The following is a 19,578-nucleotide window of genomic DNA, read 5'->3' as shown; positions in this document are numbered from 1 at the left end:
ATCCCTCTGCATCGCCCTGATGGCTTAAACCCTCCAGTCTAAGGCCACTTAAAGTATTGGACTTATCCCTTTATTTTGAGGATTAAGTTATTTTCTGTCACTTTCTTATTTGGGCCACCGGCATTGTTTATAAATGCACTAAAACCACACATCTTTTCCCACATAGTCGAGGAACGGTTTGCTGTTGGGGAAATAGAGAAAGCGAAGATACAGTGTGAAAATAGACTTAAAAGATTGACAGATAACGTGATTGTTTTCTTAGTGGCCCAGATGCACGAGTGTTGTGGTGATTATGGAAGTGTGATTATCTTAGGTGTCAAGAGATAGGACTGAAGATACCACATCTTTGTTTACATTTCATTTTTGAAGAATGCTGATAATGCATTTGCTCTGGATTTTGACAGTATCAGTCATCTGTCCTCAGTGGGTTACACAGCTAACTTCTTTCTGAGGTGTTATTAATGTTTTTGATGTTGGGGTGAGGGGGGATTGTGAAACTTCGTTTGGAACTTGTACACAATTGTACAAACAATTGACTCTAACAGAAGTCAGACAGCCTTTACTGTTTCTTTCAACACTTCTAATAGTTAAGTGACAGAGTAGGTTGTATGCCAACAGCTCACAAAATGAATACTAGTGACAGGCACATCCACTAAGTCACAGTGTTAAACATGTGGTAAACATTGTGAAATAGCTGCAGTTATGTACCAAAACTACTCAGTCGGGTTACATAACTTATGTAAAGAAGTTAAATACGTTATAGAGGTGACAGAAGTTAAGTGTGCTGCAATAAGTTAGGTATAAAGTTTGTAACTTTTATAAAAATGTATTTGCTGAAACTGTCATGACATCCATACAAATGTACAGGGACAGTCTGTGACAAAAAAATAGGCGCCTCCTCCCACTCCTTCTGCTTCTAATGGCATTGTTTTAGGATCTACCAACCTGTTTTCATTACAAAGTTGCAAATATTGCCGCTTTGACAGTGCTTTCAGCATACGATCCCAAAAGCCATCATCCGCGTCCCCATGATACGCCCCTGGATGGCATCAGCTGACGATAAGGCCAGATGGAACCTGTCACGTCTGTCTGATACACCGCGGGATGGCGTCAAGTTGAAATACTGTATTAACAATGCAATATAAGGAGAGAGAGGGCACCTATCGGGCTGGAAGGACGGGTGATGGGTGGGTCCAGCAAACCCCTTATGTTCATGGAGGAGTCCATTGTTCATTTCTTGTCTGAATGTGATGTTTCTTCTCTACATCTTTTTGCTGAATCCTAACCTGCCATGACAGTATGTGCATTTGTTGACGTCCCTACTTCAGCTGCTATGTGCTTTTCTTGCCAAAACATAACCACATGCTGCATAATCCCACTATGTGCTTGTGTAGCAGCATCCCGCAAAGAACAGAAAGGAAACCTAAAGCATAATATGCAGACATGGAAATCCACTGCAGAGCCGCAACATGTGACGACTTAGAATGAGAAGGTGTTAAATCTACCCCGGCTCATGGAAAACCACCAACCCTCAGAGCTGAGGAGTCTCTAATGCGGCTGTCAATCATGTCAATCACTGCAGGTAAACTGCAATCAAACTGTCAAATTATCTGCTGAATTATCAAATATGAAGTAAGATTCATTGCCTATATTTCACCTCTTTTTTCCATAAATATATTTTAGTGTACAGTTTCACTGTAAAATGAGAAAGTTGTGCAGCATTTAAGAGGAAATCTTTTTGACTTATTTAGTAAGACCACCGCCTTCTGTGGTTTTTGCCCCTCTTTATATGACGTCATCTGACTGTTGCTCCTGTCATTATTACCACAACTACTACAGGTTGTTGCCAAGCAAAAGTAAATATGGATTATCATAAGATGCAGGCACAGATGACCTATAGTAAAGTGTTCATGTGCTGTTTTGGAAGATGCTACTGCAGTCAACTTCATATATCTAACACTTTGTTACGGACTTCTCTGACTTTTTATTGCAGTTGATAATAGGTCATGGGAGTTCAAACCTGCTTTATCAGTGTTAGAATGCCACAGCTACTAGTCAGGACACATAATATCACATGTGATATTTGCATCAATAACCAATAGCATCAATCTAAAGCCAGTAACAAGTTAGCCAGTGAAGCATTTTATTAACTGTGTTGCATAAACATGAAGCATTGGACATACACTATGTATGCCAATCCAAGTTTTCATCATGCACAGATGCTACCGTCATTCCCACAGCAGCGGCTGTAACTGCCTGTTTATTTCATTTACGCAGAAGCACATAAGTTTACGTAATGACTGGCATGTAAGCAGGGCTTTGCGCAGGTGGGGCAAATATAATACAGGAAGCTATGAAACCTCACAAAGTAGAAATCACAAAGAAACCTGCTCCCACAAGATGTATTAAATGATAATCATTGGTTACTAAGCTGGTATCATTTTCCAAAGCACCTTGAATGTGTGTGTGTGCATAAAAACAAGTTGAATAGAGCAGCACTATATGCCCGCAAGGCTTTCAGATAATTGAGTCATTTTTATATCATCTTGTGAGAAGTTTTATTTATATTGAAAAAAAAAAATACAAAAAACTGTTTCAGAATTAACTTTGTGCTCCCTCTTTCTCTCTCTTTTAATTTTATTTGTTCCAAGAACAATTACCTTACCATTTGGGGGCTTTATAAGCACAGCATTTTTACAGAGACCCTGGCAAAGCGAGAATACACATAAATGAGTTTCATTGACAAAATGGGAGCACAGTGGCAGGTATTTGGGGTGTAGTTAAAAAAGAATTATGGAATAGTGACTCAGCTGTAGAAATGGAGTCCATCATCATGTAATTAAAATAGTACAGCGATGCAACACCAAATTATCAGAATTATTTGCAGCTGACAGGGAGTGGAGGAGAGCATAATCAGAAGCAGTGTGAAAAAAACCCTGAAATGTTCCACTTAATTAGGAAGCCATGTTTGACTAATAGTTGGCCGCTCATTTTTACAATGAGAGGGAGGTTCTCGCATGCAGGCGAGTATATGAGGGCAACAGAAAAGGCCACTAGCACTCTGTGCTGTTGATCAGCTAGCTGTGGATAAGATGCAACACTGGCACAGAATTTCAAGCTGATAAAGATTTTGCATCAACAGGAAGTAGAATTAGTCTGACACGTAACCCCCTCAATTTTTTTTTTGTTTGTTTGTTCTTCTTGTTTTTTGTATGGATTAAACAAAGGAGATATATTGTGTATATTGTGAAAGGAGTCAGGTTGGGGTGGTGAATGGGTCACAAAATACAGGACTTTCCCTGCAGAAGGCCCATGCTGGAGGCCCATGTTCAGAACTGTGTGAAACCAAGCTAACTGAGTTATTTTAAGGTATGTTGTCTCCATGTTTCTTTTCCTAAACCTAACCTACGTAACTTTATGCTAGCTACGTCATCTCATATGTGGGAGACCAATTCTTTAGATATCATACACATGAAGATAAGCTTACCACTAAACCTCTAAAGCTACAAGCTAATGGACTGTTCAACAGTAATTCGATGAGTGTTAATCCGACTTTGTGACTCCAAAGGCACCAGCCAAACAAATCCCTCCTGCAAAAAAAGAATGTTTTGGCCTCTCCACACACCTTGGAATAGTTTAGATGTATACATGAGGTAGCCGTTTCACTGCAATGCAACATGTGGCGTTTTTATAGAGAGCCTGACTTAGCACGAGAGGAGATTAAAACATGGAAATGGCAGGTCCCTTGGCGCGCCATAAACTAGGGTGGAAACATTTCAAATGCAGATGCACCTGGGATTAACAAACACACACATAGGGGCTTCCCAAGCACTCGTTACTCACACAGTTAATACAGCTACCACCACAGTCCTCAACAATGAGGAACAGGTTGTTGTTCACGCTATTAACTTTTTGGGGGCAGTGAGAAAATATTCAAAACATGGCACTAGTAGATGTGTAATACATAGAATGATTAATGCAGGACAAATAATAAGATCTATCCATTCATCAATTTGGGTGAGGCATACAGGGAAGAGTGCTGCGGAGGCTGAGTATGGGCCTCCGGAGAGTTGCATCAGTATTTAAATGGATTTCACTTCTCTGACCTTGCCTCATAACTGCAGGACATTGCCACCAGAGAGATAGAGACAGAGAGCGAGAATGAGGAGAGGAGGATGGCGAGAGAACGATGGAGGAAATTAGAGGAAGCGAGATGAAGACAGAATCATCTGGAGAGTGTGAGAGGAAAAAAGGAAATAATTATAAGCCAAAGAGACTGACTAGTATGTTATATGTGTTTGAAGAGAAAATTAACTGGGTGATGGACAAAGAAGAAAAGTTTTTTTTCACAGACATGACTTGTATTGCCACCCAGCGCTGGGTGGCAATACAAGTCACGTCTGTGAAAAACACAGACTAGATGTCAGTAGATTTGAATCAGTCTCTCTCTTCATATTCTATCAGTTTTGTCAATGCAGGATGAAATGGGCCAAGTCTTAAAACTGCTGTTTCCACATGACTGATTAGGCTGGGAAAATACCAGAAATGGGCTAAATGTCACTCTTATCTAATATACAGTTTGGTGCCTCCAAACAAAGAGTCAGACAAATGCACACTGTTAACTGTGGTGTCAGTGCAATTACCAATCAAGCATGCTCTGGTTCTAAACTGGCAATGGCTTAAATAGTTGCTGGTGACATCACGCTCATATATACACACAAATGTTAAAACCAGATTCTGACTGCATCGACCTCTACGACTTGTCAGTTATATTATCAAAGCTGCCAGTCAGTGATGTTTTCCTAAAAGTTCATATTTATTTGCACAGAGCACAGTGCATTAGTGCATGGCTGTGCTACAGTGCATTAGCTTACATGTATCTGCATGTACAAATCCACTTTTAAATTCTCGGGGAGTTGTTTGTTGACTTTTGCCATCTTTTTTAGATATTTATGTCAGACTGGGGAACGAGTGGTTACACATGAAAAAAGAAGAGCGTGAGGGAAGTGTCACCTCTGGCCTAGCTCTCTTTCTCTCTCCCACACACACACACACACACACAGATACACACACAATCATGTACAAATCACACACAATCACTCATATGCTCTCACATATAGTTCCCGTCATTTTTTTCTCTATCTGAACCCCCCCTCCCCTTCTCTCTCTGACGTGTCAGTGGGAAACACATTCATTTGACCCAGACCACCAATGGGACCGCATTCAGCTCTGACTGACAGCCACATCACTGCAGATTAACCAATCATATTGCAACATGAGCCTGTCAGGGAGCTGACAGCTCTGATTTCCATAAAGGAAGCAGCGCACTGATTGTGTATGTGTGTGTCTGTGGGATCCGAAAGTGACCCAGGGCGCGTCTGGCCGCAGAAAACCCTAACATGTGCACTCTGGGCCGCGGTTGCCAGGGGCCCTCTTTTTCACACATGCACGCTCGCACTTGCGCATGCACACACGTAGACACATTCCTGCCCCCTCAGCACAGGAAAGCACCAGAGACCCAGGGGTGAACAGTACTGCCATCTCCACCCACCTCTCCAACCAGCATTACATCAGAATTGATTGACCCTTGCACTGAGTTGTGATTCGGAGCTGCAGTATGCAGGCGATTGACAGCCTGGAACTAGCTGTTATTTCAGGTGTTTTTTCTCTCTTTCTCTGTCTATTTCTGCAGGCCGATCTCTTTTTCCCTCTAAATGGCTCTTCTTTAGAAAGGGAATGACACTGCAGGGTGCATGTTATAAATGTTTTCTGCACATGATCCTGTGTAGACGAGCAGCCGTGAACAACATAATTGTACACTTTACTGCTAACCTTCCACTTGCATGCCGACTCAAACAGATGGAGGGCACACAGAGAGCTAGAGAGACAGAGACGCGCAGTGAGTGAGTGCTCTGATAGGCTCGGTTGGGGGAAACGGGCGGAGAGGATTGTTGGTCCCCAACGAGGCGAGCTAACTGGGGGAAATTAGGTCAGTGTGTTCCCTCTGACTCCACAACAAGAACAGGCTGTGCATGTGTGCGTGCGTGTGTGTGTTTTGCCGGTGCACCTAAAACGCCATACTGTTTCGCTATAGCAACATACTGTGCAGGTCTGCGCGTGTCTGCGTGTGTGTTTGTGTACGCTGCCTGCCACACGCTGGCATTGGGAGTAAATGTGCTACCAAAGGTCGGGCTGGATTTTAATACAGGTGATAATTATTTCCAACACAATTGCTTCTACAGCGTTAACACAGATTTAACCATTGTGTTTGATAACTAGCTCTAAAACTTTATTTATTTTGACTCTCATCTAATTGAAACAGAAAGCTAGGATGTAACTAATCATGACATCATTATCAGTAACAAAATAGTTCTGAATATGAAAAAAGTGGATAAAGGTTAAGTGACATTTATCCCCAAATGGCCACACAGTCTTTTGGAATAAAAGCTTTGGGGACAGATGGAGTCAGTTCTGCAGTCATTTGGCCTCCGGAGGATGTGGATGCTCTTTTCTTTAATACCTCCCACCCAGCTTTGTCTTTACTCTGTCTGTCTCCCTCTCTCTCACTTCATGTCTCCTGATCAGGACAAGTCACACATACTATAATTGATATGAGATTTAGGGGGTATATTTCAATGTAATTAGAATCTTGATAATTGGACTAATTAGATCTAATTGCTATGTGAGAATGACTTTGATTAAAACAGGTTTCTCTCCTCAAAACCAGAGTAGAAAAAGAAATAGTTGGGTGACATTGATGAGACAGAATGCTAAAGCTGATTGGCAATAATCATGGATGCATGAAAATCGAAATCTGTATGAGCAACAACAACTAAGAGCAAAGCATTTGTTAGTATATGTGTGATTTTAAACTGTAACATGAGTTTTGATAATGCGAGCTAGCAACAGCAACTTCTCAATGTGCTGAGTACACTTACAGTAAAGTACTGTTAAAGTACCCACTAAGGTGTGAAATTAATTCAGTCTGAGTATGTTTACCTTTCCTAGAAGTTGTTGCCGCACTATCCGAAAGAATCAAATTGGCCCTATCGAATTACAACAGCTGTATTGAATCAGGTGCTTTGATTTTGCTCAGTGCTATACTGTGAGAAAAAAAGGTGGTTAAGATTACACTTGTAGACATCAAATAAGCTGGAAGGTCGGCAGGAGCCTTTCATGCATGTTCAAACAGATAGCAGCAGCATTGGAACTCAAAAAAACCGAGAAGAAGAATCATTCCCCGCCTTGTTTTCATAGTCTTTTTCATTTGCCCAGAATTGACTTGCATTGTCAATACTTGCAGTAAAAGGTGCATTGTGCTGTCTTTGAAATTGTAATTTGTGGTTTACAGTTATTAGGATTCCATATACCATGTAGGGTTTTATTTTTTCTGTTTTAGAGGGATAGATATACTTTTGAGGCTATCAGCCTGGAACTTTAAATAAAATAATTTAAAAGAGAACATAATAAAAAATTTCTAACTCCAAAAAATGCAGAGAGTAGCTGATCCTGGCCCCACTGAAACAAAAACTTTAAATTAAATATGAGTAAAATCATATATAATGGAGAAACCTAAACTCCAAGCTTCAAGGAGATGTGTTTCTAAGTAGTTCTGCTTGACTGAAGTCAGAAAAAAGAGGTAATGCATAAAGTACATTACTGTACATTGTGCCAAATTTATGTGAGTGACACTGTGATGTCATAGATGCATTTATAAACTCTAAGTTGTCATACCTGCAGTAATATTATTTTATTTATAGACAGTTAACAGACAGTTGTGTCCCTAACATGAAGTTAGACTTTGAAGTCACACCTGCAGCTACATATTAGAGATTTACTCTTGTTATAAGTGTGGGTAGTGTACACACTGTGGAGCTCTATGAGACACTGGCTTGCTTTATTTCGATACATTTCTTTACATTTATTTGACTCTTTGAATAAAGTGTCCTGCCTGTAACGTTTCAGATGCACTGTGTTAAATATTTTGTGTGATTCTCAGACTATCCTCACTGAATCTTACTGTTTCTAAGTGTTTGCTTAATAATGCATGAGCATCTGATTTGCACATTTGTGCCGGGACGCCCTATAAAAATCTCAATGAGCTCAATCTCTTGTGGCTCAATAGATGGCAGTAATATCCCTCAATCACTGCAGTATGAATCCTCATCCCACATAAAATGCATGTGTACGCACACTGGTGCGCACAAGTACTGTACACAGACACAGTCGAGGGATGATGTACACGTAAACGCAAACACACTCCCACGCGCATGCACAAATACATATAAACACACACGCAAAGATACAAACAGAGCACTCAAAAATGCCAGAAGAGATGGAGATGACATCATTACGGCAAATAAAAAAAAAAAATCAGTAAACAGTTCCTTTCGTCTGCATCTCTGTTAGTCCTCAGGTGATGTAGAGAATCCTAAGTCAAACAGCACAGTGGGAGAGATGGGTGAGGGTATGACTTTGAGGCTGCAGTGTCTTTAACTTCATTGTGAAAGCCAACACTGGCACCGTATCTTTTTAATGTTCTGATTAGGCGAGGGCAAAAAAAAAAGCAGCCTTTAGCTCAGAGATACTGTAATGTGTGTGCTTGTAAAGATAAAATCAATAGCAGCAGCACCTTCACAGGGCATCAGGGAACCGCCAGGGCTCCAACTCAATACAATCCGTACCTATAACTGACAGAAATGTCTCATCTCACGGAACCCAGCGACTGCTCAGAGGTAAAAAAGCGGCACTATGAATAATCGTGAAAACCATTTAATTGTGTCCCTTTGTGTGCAGCCTGCCTGGGTTTTCTGTGTTCGTTTTGTATTCACTCTCCCTCAAGATAGTCCCTGTGTCGTCATTTGTTGGCAGGATACGCTGGTAATCATTTGAATTCCCCCAGTATGTTCAGAAGATGTCAGGGAGTAGTCTCTGATCTTGTTTAATATGTGACCAGCAGCTATAAATTACCAACTCCCAGAAATGAGGAAACATGGGTACTTTTAAATCTCCAGGGAGAGCTCTCTTTCTGTCTCCCTCACACACATAGACTCCCTCTCTCTGCCTCTCTCCCCCCCAGTGTACTTGTGTGTGTGGTAATCCCCTCCCCTTAATTTAGTTGACGTTCAAATAAAAACAAATACCTGTGACTTTTTTGTTGAAATAAGCAATTTTGCTTTTAGCCTATTTCGATGCTCTATGGGCATACAGTGCCGCACCTTGTTGCATTTAACACATTTGGCCAAGGTGTTTGAAATGCTGTGTTTCCTGCTTTGTTTATATTTCATATATCCCTGTTTTCTCATTACAATCAAATGCTGTAAGCCACGGAGAAGAAAAGGGGAACAAATTTTTCCAAACCTTCCTTTGTTGCATTTTGTCGTGCAGAGGGAAAGAAAGAAACAAACCACATAAAGACATAACGGGTGTAGGTTGGGCAATTGTTTGGTACACATGAGCAATATTGTTACGATCAAAATTAGTTTGAGTGAGACTTAGTCTTTTGTCTCAAAACAAATTTTATCTGACAATTTTTGCATTATTTTAGAAATTTCAGTCCATATTAATTCTAATGCAGAAAAGTCAAAACTGTAGGCCATTATTGACAGTATACTTTCCCCGCTTTTTAACAAACTTCTCACACAGTGCGACTTTTAGATTAGGCGGTGAGGCTCTGAAAATGACTTTGCCTGCAACTTGTTTACAAATTAAAATTGAGCTATACAAGGTTAAAACCAGCAGATGCAAACTCCATTTAGTTAGGATTTCCCTTGGAAGACGTGACTACTGTATCTATATCTGTACAGGAGGTGTTCTAGGCACATTTTATTGTCAGTGTCTGTCTGCTTGATGCCGTGCACATCGCTGTCTGTGAGGCACAGAAACCAGTTGTCACCCACGTTTTTCTTCCCTTCTTTTTTTCCCACGTTTGAATTTTGTGAGTCTGAGGCAGGATAATGAGTGGTGAGACTTACTGTAGGGAGAATGTATACTCCTCCATCTCCTCTGTGGAGAGGTTCTCCATTGAAGGCTGCATCTTCTGTTTGTCTGCCTGCCGAGGCGGCGCGCTGCTGCCGCTCATGCTGGGGCCGCAGCTATTTGTCTTCTTGATTGGCTTCTTCTGTGAGGAGCAGAAATCGGGGAGAACACATGCGGATGTCATTTGTAATCAAAGCAGGAAACAGGCCCCGGAATTTATCTTGGGGGATGCACACGGTGACAGTGACAGTGTGCGTGGCACTTTGGAGCCTCTCCTATATCTCAGCCGCGCCTCAATTGACACGAGACAAGAATGACGGCAGAAATCGCATACGGCACGCCATCATTCAAGTTGAGTTCATTTGGGAAACGTGAGTACAGTGACGGTGGTGTTAAATATGTGATATTTGAGCAGCTGGCACTGTTTTTTTCCACACAAGTCGTTTACTGTCATCGTCATAAACACAGTCAAATGGAGTTAGGAAGTGGGGTTTTAAATATTTCACCAAGGTACTTGGGAGCAGATATTATTTGTTAAGCCGCCAACATGTTAACGGCTTGCTTTCCCTGGCCCTGTCAGCCCTGCCTGTGTTGCCCTTGGGTGGGCTTAGTGCCTTTCTGCTTGAAGTTGTGAAATACTCACTGATGTATGTTAATGAGATCCACAGTTGGAATAAGCAACCCCTCTCTTTCTTCCGCCCCTGTCTAACTCTACCTCTCTCCATTTTTTTCATCTTCTCCTCTCCTCCTTCTTTCTCTCTCTCCCTCTGAGATAAACTGGGCCCAGGAAGTAGTAAATGGGCAGGGCCCCATAAAAGCTCCATCCGTTTTCATAGGGCAATCTTTGCCAAAGCAAGCTTGGATTCCAGAGTGATGATCACAATAAAAAGGTGGAAAGGAGCGGGAAAGAAAGCAGAGAGAAAAAAAATGCAGGAGATATATAAACCACAATGTTCTCTGGTGTCTCCCCACAATAAATTTAATGCAATACCTTAAGAGCGGATTCCGTATATAGCTGGATTCCTGCCCTGTGGGCAAAGTGGTCGCCTGGAGAAAATTCATTTTAATTAGGCCTGCACTGCAGGTTGAAGGGTTGAAATCTGATCCCTAGTGCTCCCAGGCTGGGGCAGGTTGGAGATCACTCCACTTAATCATTAGACAACTGGGTTCCACACCACGACATTTGACAGAGTTAGCAAGGTTTTAAAGATAGGGCCAAGAGGAGAAGATATTTTTTTTAAATCATGGTCTACAGAGGCTGCAGAGAAATAAAACCTCATATCAACAAACTCATTTATTTAACAGGTCATCGCTGATTAATGGTGGTCTAAAGAGCCTCTTGTACATCAGTAGAAGGAGGTTAGCAAGAATAAAGACTTAGGAGAGACAAAGGAGAGAGGTGGAAGGGGAGGACATATATGTGTGTGACAGACGGAGGCTTGATGTTGTTCATAGGCTTCTTACTACCTCAACAATAACATCACAACAACAAAAGGCCGCAGCGAAGGCACAATGGCAGGGGCGAACCGCGAGGCAGCAATGCCAGATCAGCACACAGAGTAATTTTGCAATTACCACTTCAAAGTATGGCAGGTAACATGCAGGCTTTGATTAATTTAGCTTAAGTCCTCTGTAGCACAGGAAGAGGCGTGTTTAGAGCGGCTTGGAGAAAAAAAAAGGGAGGCCTGGCTGGCATTGCTGATTTCACAGAATTTGAGCTGCTTTGGCTTGTCAAGCAGATCAAAACTGGCTTTGAAGGCTGAAAAATACCTGTTAGTGTGAAATGTATTTTGACAAATCTCAGATAATAAGCCGGGGAGGTGTGTGTAGGGGTGCAGAAAGGGGTGGGAAGGGAAGGGAAGGGGAAAGCAGAGAGGGTGCTCATTTCAAGGGTGGGAACACTTTCCCTTAAATCACAGTGTTACCTTGTAGTGAATCCCACCCTCTGCCTTCTCTCTGCATGGATCACCCTTCTCCGCCGTGTTTCTAGAAATGGCTCCCGAGGAGGAATTCTTCCCTACACCCCCCCCCAAAGAAAAAGAGAAGTAACGTGCAGTGAGTGTAAAAAAGAATGAAAGGTTCATGTTTGTTTTCTTTTGCAAACCACATCTGGCAATCATACTGAGGATCAAGGGTGGGTGAGTGGTATTTATATTACGAAATCCAAATGATTACAAGTATACGCTTGTTAAAAGTACTGATGAAATACTCCAAAATGCAATGATGGAAATTGACAAAAAAAAAAAAATCACAATTATGAAAAAATAAAATTAATACATCACAATACAAATTAAAAGTTTCCATTTACATTTTTTCTGACAAAAAATTGTTAAATGCTAAAAAAAATTCAGGTTTGTAATGACACTTTATACGAGAAGAATTACTGTTAAAAAAAAATGCTGTTTGCAATCCCAAGAAATCAAATAAAATAGTCTTGTATTTCTAAACACACTGCAAGTGTTGCTTTTGTCTTGTTGTTCTACTCGGAGGCAGGTAGTGAAGATGTTTTGGTAAACTATCTGGAGACTTGCAAAAGCAACAAAGGCTGATTTGACTCTTTACAGAGAGAGGTAGGAGTGTTAACTTATAGAGCTCCCACTGCACAGTCATCTCTGTCTCCTACAATCTCACAGCTGAACCTTCCCAGCCTCAACGCTCTAATGTATGCAATTAGAAATGATGAAAAATCGAAAAAGAAATTAAGTTTGGTTGTAATACATTTCCCCATTCTTCTCTTCTTTGGGAAATTACTTTTGAAGTATTTTTTCATCCTAACCCTCTTTTTTCTTTTCTCTCTCTCTCTATCTGTCTCCCTCTTTTTTTTTTGCTGTAATTTAAATGGTAAGCCGCCAGATGTGTGTCTCATGCTTGAAGAGTCGGAGATCTGCATTATTTAGCATATTAACATTCACAGAATTTAAAAAAGGGTTCCTGCATTGCCTGGAGGTTGTAATTAAGTAAACCTTAGCTTGATACATGTAAAAATCTCACTATGTGAAACTTTTCTCCCCCCGTGGAACCAGTCACATCTATATGATGCATATGGAAACCTCAGCGATGATATAATTTTTTTTCTCGCTGCGGGATTAAATATATCAGTGATAATAACTTAAATATAGGCGAAACATCAGAAATCCTTCTGACAGCTAAAATGTACTTAAATGGCAGGACGAGGCTGCTCGCTGCTATTTTTAAGTGAGTCGGAAATCAGATTTCATCCTAACACAGATGTAGTTTTTAATTACCACCACTTTGCTGGTAAACATGTGGAGTGCCTACAGTCACAAGGTAATAAGGTTATATTTGTTCTATTCTAGGAATGAAATAATTTATATTTCTACATTTTCACGACATTACATAACTATATACTTAATTTTGTGTCAGTGTTAAGATTCCAATCACCTTATATCGGTCAAATATTTTGTGCATAATTATATCGTAATGCCTGGACTTGAGAACAAGATATTTTTACACACTCTGTAAGTGAATTAAAAAATGACAAATGACTGCCATGAGGAAATGTCAAATGAAAAAGCACTTAAAAAGCATGGGGAGGTGGATTGTGTCAAGAGGCAAAAAGTCAGAAAGCTTTCAAATATGTAAATATTAGAACTTGGTCAGTTTTGCTTTTTCGACACTGTATTTACCCAGAGAGAAAATTCACTGCATTCTGCATTTCTAACTTTTAAAACATCCAAATCAACTGTTTTTCATTCAAGTTGTAGGGCATTGTTTTAATAGTTTATTGCTAATATTCTAAGTAGAAGAGCACTTGAGCAAATATTATATTTCAGCAAAGTATGTGTTTGTTGCTCTGCAAACAGTATGAGACAGAGCAAAGCGGCCCATGGGCCTGGCCAGCTGCTTTAATGCACACACTCACACCACACACACACACAGACACACACAAACTAACACACACACACCTCAATCTCTATTAGCAACAACAACAGCAACCTTAGACTCACGGAATTAGACCACCATGGATTAGGATGCTTTCTTCGACTGCACAACCACACACACAAACACACACACACACACACTCATTACACCAGGCCCCACTTGCTAATGCGCAGACGCTGTGGATCCAGAATGAGCGCGGAGGCAGCATCGACAGCTTCGACAGCTAAGGGCTACGTCTGTGAACTCGGAGCGCTGGAGCTGCCACAACTCCAGCCTCTCCGGGCACTCAAGGCCAACAACAAACTCCTTGTTATCCCCCTGCGCTCTGAGCTGTGTTAAAACCAGCGCGCGCACACACACACACACACACACACACACACACACACACATCCCGTGTATACACTGTATTGACGCACCCACACACAGGAAGGCACACAAACAAAGATATTAATATGTAGACACTTGCATACATGCACAAACATTTTCCAGGGTGGAAATACAAATGAGTGTAGCTCACAACTGCATAACTCAACACACCTCCCTTCTCTCTTGCTTGCACACAAAAACAGGCCGAGGAAAAGCAAAAAGCCTGAGGGCCGTAACACTGTCGAGACCCCATCACTGTGTTACCGGTGAGATGCAACCAGGCTGAGATGGCGGCTCTTGCTCACCTAGGCCCCTAATTGCCTGATGACTGGTCCAAAGTTACAGAGGGATCAAAGGTCACTGACTCATGGATTACCCCCGGGTCCACGTCCGGATCTTGTGTGAAGGTTGCTATGATACGGTAAGGATTCAGTGTCATTGTATGCATTGTAATGACAATAACAGACACTCAGTGCATATGTACATGTGCTGGTTTTTTTTCCCCACACACGGATGAAGTCTGTTGCTCTTTAGAGTCAAATATGTCTTTATCATGTTTCACTTGCGTTATCGCACAAAAACTGGGAATTTTCAGTGCGCTTTGGAGGCAATACACTGTCACCTTTGGGTGTATTTATTCGCCACATACAGTCCTTTTGGCTTGTTTACCACACCCACTGTGAGCATTTACACGTGTATCTCTGCAAACAGGCTTCCATCCATTTGGAATCCGGACATTGTTGAATTAATCGGCAGGATGCAGACTGCGACTGATTGAGAGCCTATGATGTAACGTTGTGGTTTGAGACTCTGATGACTGGGACCCGGCCTGGAGGGGAGCACATCCTGAAAGTGCAGGGCAGCGCTCCAAAGAAGACATTAGATGAGGAATCCTCGAAATCACTATCGGCGCTCAAGGGGATGGATGTTACGATGCATTTCTTAAAAAAAAAAAAGAGGCAGAGAAATGAAGCAGCAATACAGTTATGGCAGAATCATCAGCGTGCTCACAGTGATCCACTGAAGGCGATCATGAAACAAGACGCTAATCTAATTAGTCGTTTGGGTTCAAACAAACCCAATGTAACTGGATCATTCAGTTAATGTGAAAGGTCACTTAACCCAGCCTGCCTCAGGCTAATCTCTACGTTAAAACACCAAATAAACTTCATTATGCTTGGACGAGTCAACTGAGGTAAATCAGGATTATTATCATCCAATGGCAAGTTAATCTGAAACACAAAAAAATCACACACAACACCACTACAGTAATCGTCTGATTTTTCGATCAAAACTTGTCAGAGTTATTATCTTGGATTGGGATGTCAGGTTTTGTTCTGTAATAGACACCTCACCACGCACCGTGATTTTTCTACGGGGATTAATTAACTTAAGGCCTCAGGAATACAAACTTCCAGTCTCACTGTCAAGCTCTGCTGTGTGTACGTTATCGCAATGACAAGAGGTCTCCATATACTTGTCCTGATTCTGAGACAAACGGGTAATGAGGAAAAATCCTGGCGTCACACGCGCAGAGAGAGAGCGATCTCCTCACAGCACATATCAGAAACAGAGAGGCATGAAATGGGAAGGAAACGTCTGAAACCCCAAGACTTGACAGAGGACTGAGGAAGGGGATAATTTGTTCTTCTTCTCCTCGCTGAATTGGATTTCCATTTTTTTGGCTAGGTTAAAGTTGTCCGTCCGATCACTCCCTTCAACCTTGACGTAATCTCCCCATCTGAGTGCCGTAATTCGCTCCAGAGGTAATGCAAAATGAACAGATCTGTATGCAAATGAGGCCCAAACGTCAGATCGGCTTAGGGAACGGCGTGGATGAGGTGTTGTGCAGGACACCCTTGATCCGTTATTTCACTTGCGGATCGTGTTCACTTCCCAAGCAACCTCCTCACCTGACTGCAAGTATGTGTGTGTGCTGGCGTCCATGTCTGCGTGAGAGCAGGGTATGCAGCCGTGTGTGTTGAAGAGACCTGGTACCTTTTGCCTTGTGTGGCAGAACATAAATCTCCCATAGTGAGTGGCTCCCTCCCTCCCTCGCTCGCTCCCTTTCTCTCCCTTTCTGGAAAGGCAGTCAGTTCGTTGGGGACACTTCCCTTGTGGGCGTTAGGATCTCTGTGGGGGGTCACAGGTCAGTCGGCGGAGGAAGCGACAAGCTGTGAAATGTAAAAGACCAATTTCTTCCACATGTTTCAGTGCTGGGAGAACACTGCCAAGCTGTCAGCCGGCATCACGTTTAAAATGGGCCAGGGTGCTACCCAGCAGACCTGTCACAACTCATTTGTAATTAAAAAGCCTGTGTGATGTTTAAAGCAGAGCACCCCAGAAACTTTTGAGGACTGTTAAATAAAGATGAGCTGTGCGTGCAAAAAAAAAAAGAAAAGGGAAAAAAAGGGATGTATTAATAACAAAGAAGCTAGCCAGTGGCCTTTGTAGTAGATCAATACCAAATGAGTCTGGATTTGATTCCTGGCTATGGCCAGGATGTTGGATTACTTAGGTGGGAAACAGGAATAGTATGTTTTTAAAATGAGGAGGTGGATCTTTATTACTATTAACAGAAGTCATTAGCCACCTCTAGATGTGGTTACAATTGTGGTATGACTTTGTCTGGACCTACAGATAAGCAGCGAAACCACATCAGAATAGTTCATCAGTGCATCTGATGGATACATATTTTAACTACAACTTAGGATCATATTGGAACATTTGCCAGCAAGCATTCAAGAAAAGCAAAGTCGAAGCAATCCATCGCAAAACTGAAACATGGAAACATAATCACATTCACACCTGGGAATGTAAGTCTCAAACCAACCTGAACTGCATATCTTTGGACTGTAGGAGGAAACCGGAGCACTTGGAGAAAAAAAATAGCCCAAATGCGAGGGGGGACAAGCAAACTCCACACAGAAAGACCATTCTTGCTGCAAAGTAACACTAAGCACTCAACCACTATGCAGCCGCTACAACAGTTAATCTCTAACTAAAATAATTTCATTCTCTCCTAGTACCTCTGGGAAATAAGTGATACAATCAGCGGTAATCAGAATACATTTTAAACAAGCGTATTCCAGCGTATAATGGGACAGGTTACAACTTCAAGACGGTAAAAAGAAATGTGTGATGGATGGATCTCAGTCAAATAGCAGAGACAATATAAAAATGCTCTATTTGAAATCACGATTATACATTTTTACTGCATTAAAATGGTAAAAAGTCAACCCCAGTGTAAACCACAACCTAATAGAACTATTTGTGTCTGCCAAGTCAAAACGCTCAGTTTAGTTTAGCTTAGTTAGGCACAAAATCAATTAAATAGCATTGCACTATGTGAATGTAAGACTCAGAGACTGCAAATTTTTCCCAAATGTACTGTTTGAATATTTAACTGCCAAGAAAAATTTAACTGAACTTATACGTGGCAGCCACAGTGCTTTGTAACAGTAGTATGTGTGGCAGCTAATACTGGCCATCGTTTATTTTAAGTACATCAATAAAAGTCAAAGAAAGTTACGATCTACATTTCATGCTGTTGCCATGCTGTCAGTTTATTAGTTTATGGAATGTTTCTTTGACATCGAACCAACGAGGGTTTGTTTACTTATTTGAGTGATGGTTGCATTATCAAAACGTTTTATCTGAAGTTGTTACAACTCTACTAGTGTTGTGCATGTTGCCATGTGCCAGAACTAACACTAATGCTACAGTGTATCTGTTGGATTTTTGCATATAATCTAACTGAGAAAACATACTTTGTTTGATTTAACTTCTGTCTGTCAAGCTTGGCCCACTGTCTACTACCCAACCCTACCCTCAAGCACATCCACCTCGGCCTGCCATTCTTCTCATCCCAGTGCTTGTGACATTAGGGTGGCATTTTCTCCCCACTGTGGCATAGTTGGGGGTTTTAACATTGGACCCCTACCTGGCAGAGATGAGGAAGAGCAAGCTGAATCAGCTGACAGGTGGAGAGGCGACCCCCGGTGAGAGTGTACCACAGCAGGCTCTCCTGCTCTGCTGCTGGGGCCCGCATGCGCCTGCTGTTGAGGGTATAACTGATGACGGAGCTGGGCCTGTGATGGGGGCTGGGGCTGGAGTGGCAGTTGACCTTGGTTTTGGTCATGATGGACCTCAGGTTGGGGCATGACAGGGGGGTTAGGTTGGGGAATCGATAATGGGATGCAGTGCTCTGATCCACCAGACGTTCCAGAAGGGAGCCTCTTTACCTGAAACACCACAAACAAGAGGGGGGTCTGTAGATGTGTGTGTGTGTGTGTGTGTGTGTGTGTGTGTGTGTGTGTGTGTGTGTGTGTGTGTGTGTTCTCGGTCTACATATGGGCTCATTGAACATTAATGTAACCTCTTCATGTTAATGCCATCAGCAGTTATGTTCATATAATTCCATTGCATCACCACTGTTTGTAGGAAAACAGCATGTGCAAGTAATTACACTACAGGTGTTAGTGATCAAACTGCAGACAAAGCCAACTATTAGTATTTGTCATAGTGTGCCATAATGGCATAAAATAACTCAATTAAGAACATGAATGTGACTAGAATGAATACTGTGCATCCTTTTGTGCTGTACATCCGCAAAGATAGAAAAAAAGGCTATTTACATCCCTTGGAAATCAAAGCAGTAATGATAATGCAGTAATATGAACAACATGTCACAGTCGAAGGGACAAATAAAGAGACAAGCTCAAGACAGAGAGCTTTGTTCTGGCTTTTAATTCAATTAAGATGTTTACTAATCTAATCAATGCATCAGCTCAAATGCATCCGGAATTGCTGGGTAAAGATGTGGTTCTAGTTTGCTCTCTGGGGCCAATTTCCAATTGCTCCGCAAAAGCTTTTTATCATAGAAAATCAAAAAATCCAACCCCCACCTATCCAGATCCACCATCCTGCCTCCCAAATAATAGGGGAGGAGTGAAGGAAAACATGCGCGCACGCGCACACACACACACACACACGATTAAACATGACTCATACCTGCACGCAACTATGAATATGACATGAAAAAAACAACAGATAAGAATCATCAAAAGAAACACGCATGCACATGTTTCCTAATCGCGCACACACACCTGAAAGTACAGGTTGCACAGCCAGTGGTCTAGATCAGAGGAGATGACGGCTTCAATCTTTTTAAACTGGTCCAGTTGTGTATTCGGCTCCCCCCTGAGCAGAGGGGTTTTGAACCTGGGTCAATGACACATAACAGGTAATTGTCACTTCACAAGCAAATGCACGTAATGTTGTTTTCAAACTCGTCTGAAATTATAATTTCATGTCGCATCATGGGCTGTT

At 41.7% G+C, this 19,578-nt stretch overlaps 1 protein-coding gene across 1 annotated transcript in view; it reads right to left on the bottom strand.

Moving 5' to 3' along the window:
- The window catches only part of ofcc1 (orofacial cleft 1 candidate 1), an 84,877-nt gene that overhangs the window by 39,597 nt on the left and 25,702 nt on the right, over positions 1-19,578 (bottom strand). The window contains exons 13-16 of the mRNA XM_042510890.1: positions 19,356-19,470; positions 18,191-18,491; positions 11,904-11,995; positions 9,975-10,120 (exon numbers count right to left, since the gene is read on the bottom strand). Coding sequence (XP_042366824.1) covers positions 9,975-10,120; positions 11,904-11,995; positions 18,191-18,491; positions 19,356-19,470 — 654 coding nt within the window. The remainder of the gene's footprint in view (positions 1-9,974; positions 10,121-11,903; positions 11,996-18,190; positions 18,492-19,355; positions 19,471-19,578) is intronic.

Source organism: Plectropomus leopardus, chromosome 21, assembly GCF_008729295.1.
Source record: "Plectropomus leopardus isolate mb chromosome 21, YSFRI_Pleo_2.0, whole genome shotgun sequence".
Taxonomy (NCBI): Eukaryota; Metazoa; Chordata; class Actinopteri; order Perciformes; family Serranidae; genus Plectropomus; species Plectropomus leopardus.
The sequence above is the reverse complement of the archived record's forward strand: the minus strand, read 5'-3'. Positions and strand labels throughout refer to the sequence as shown.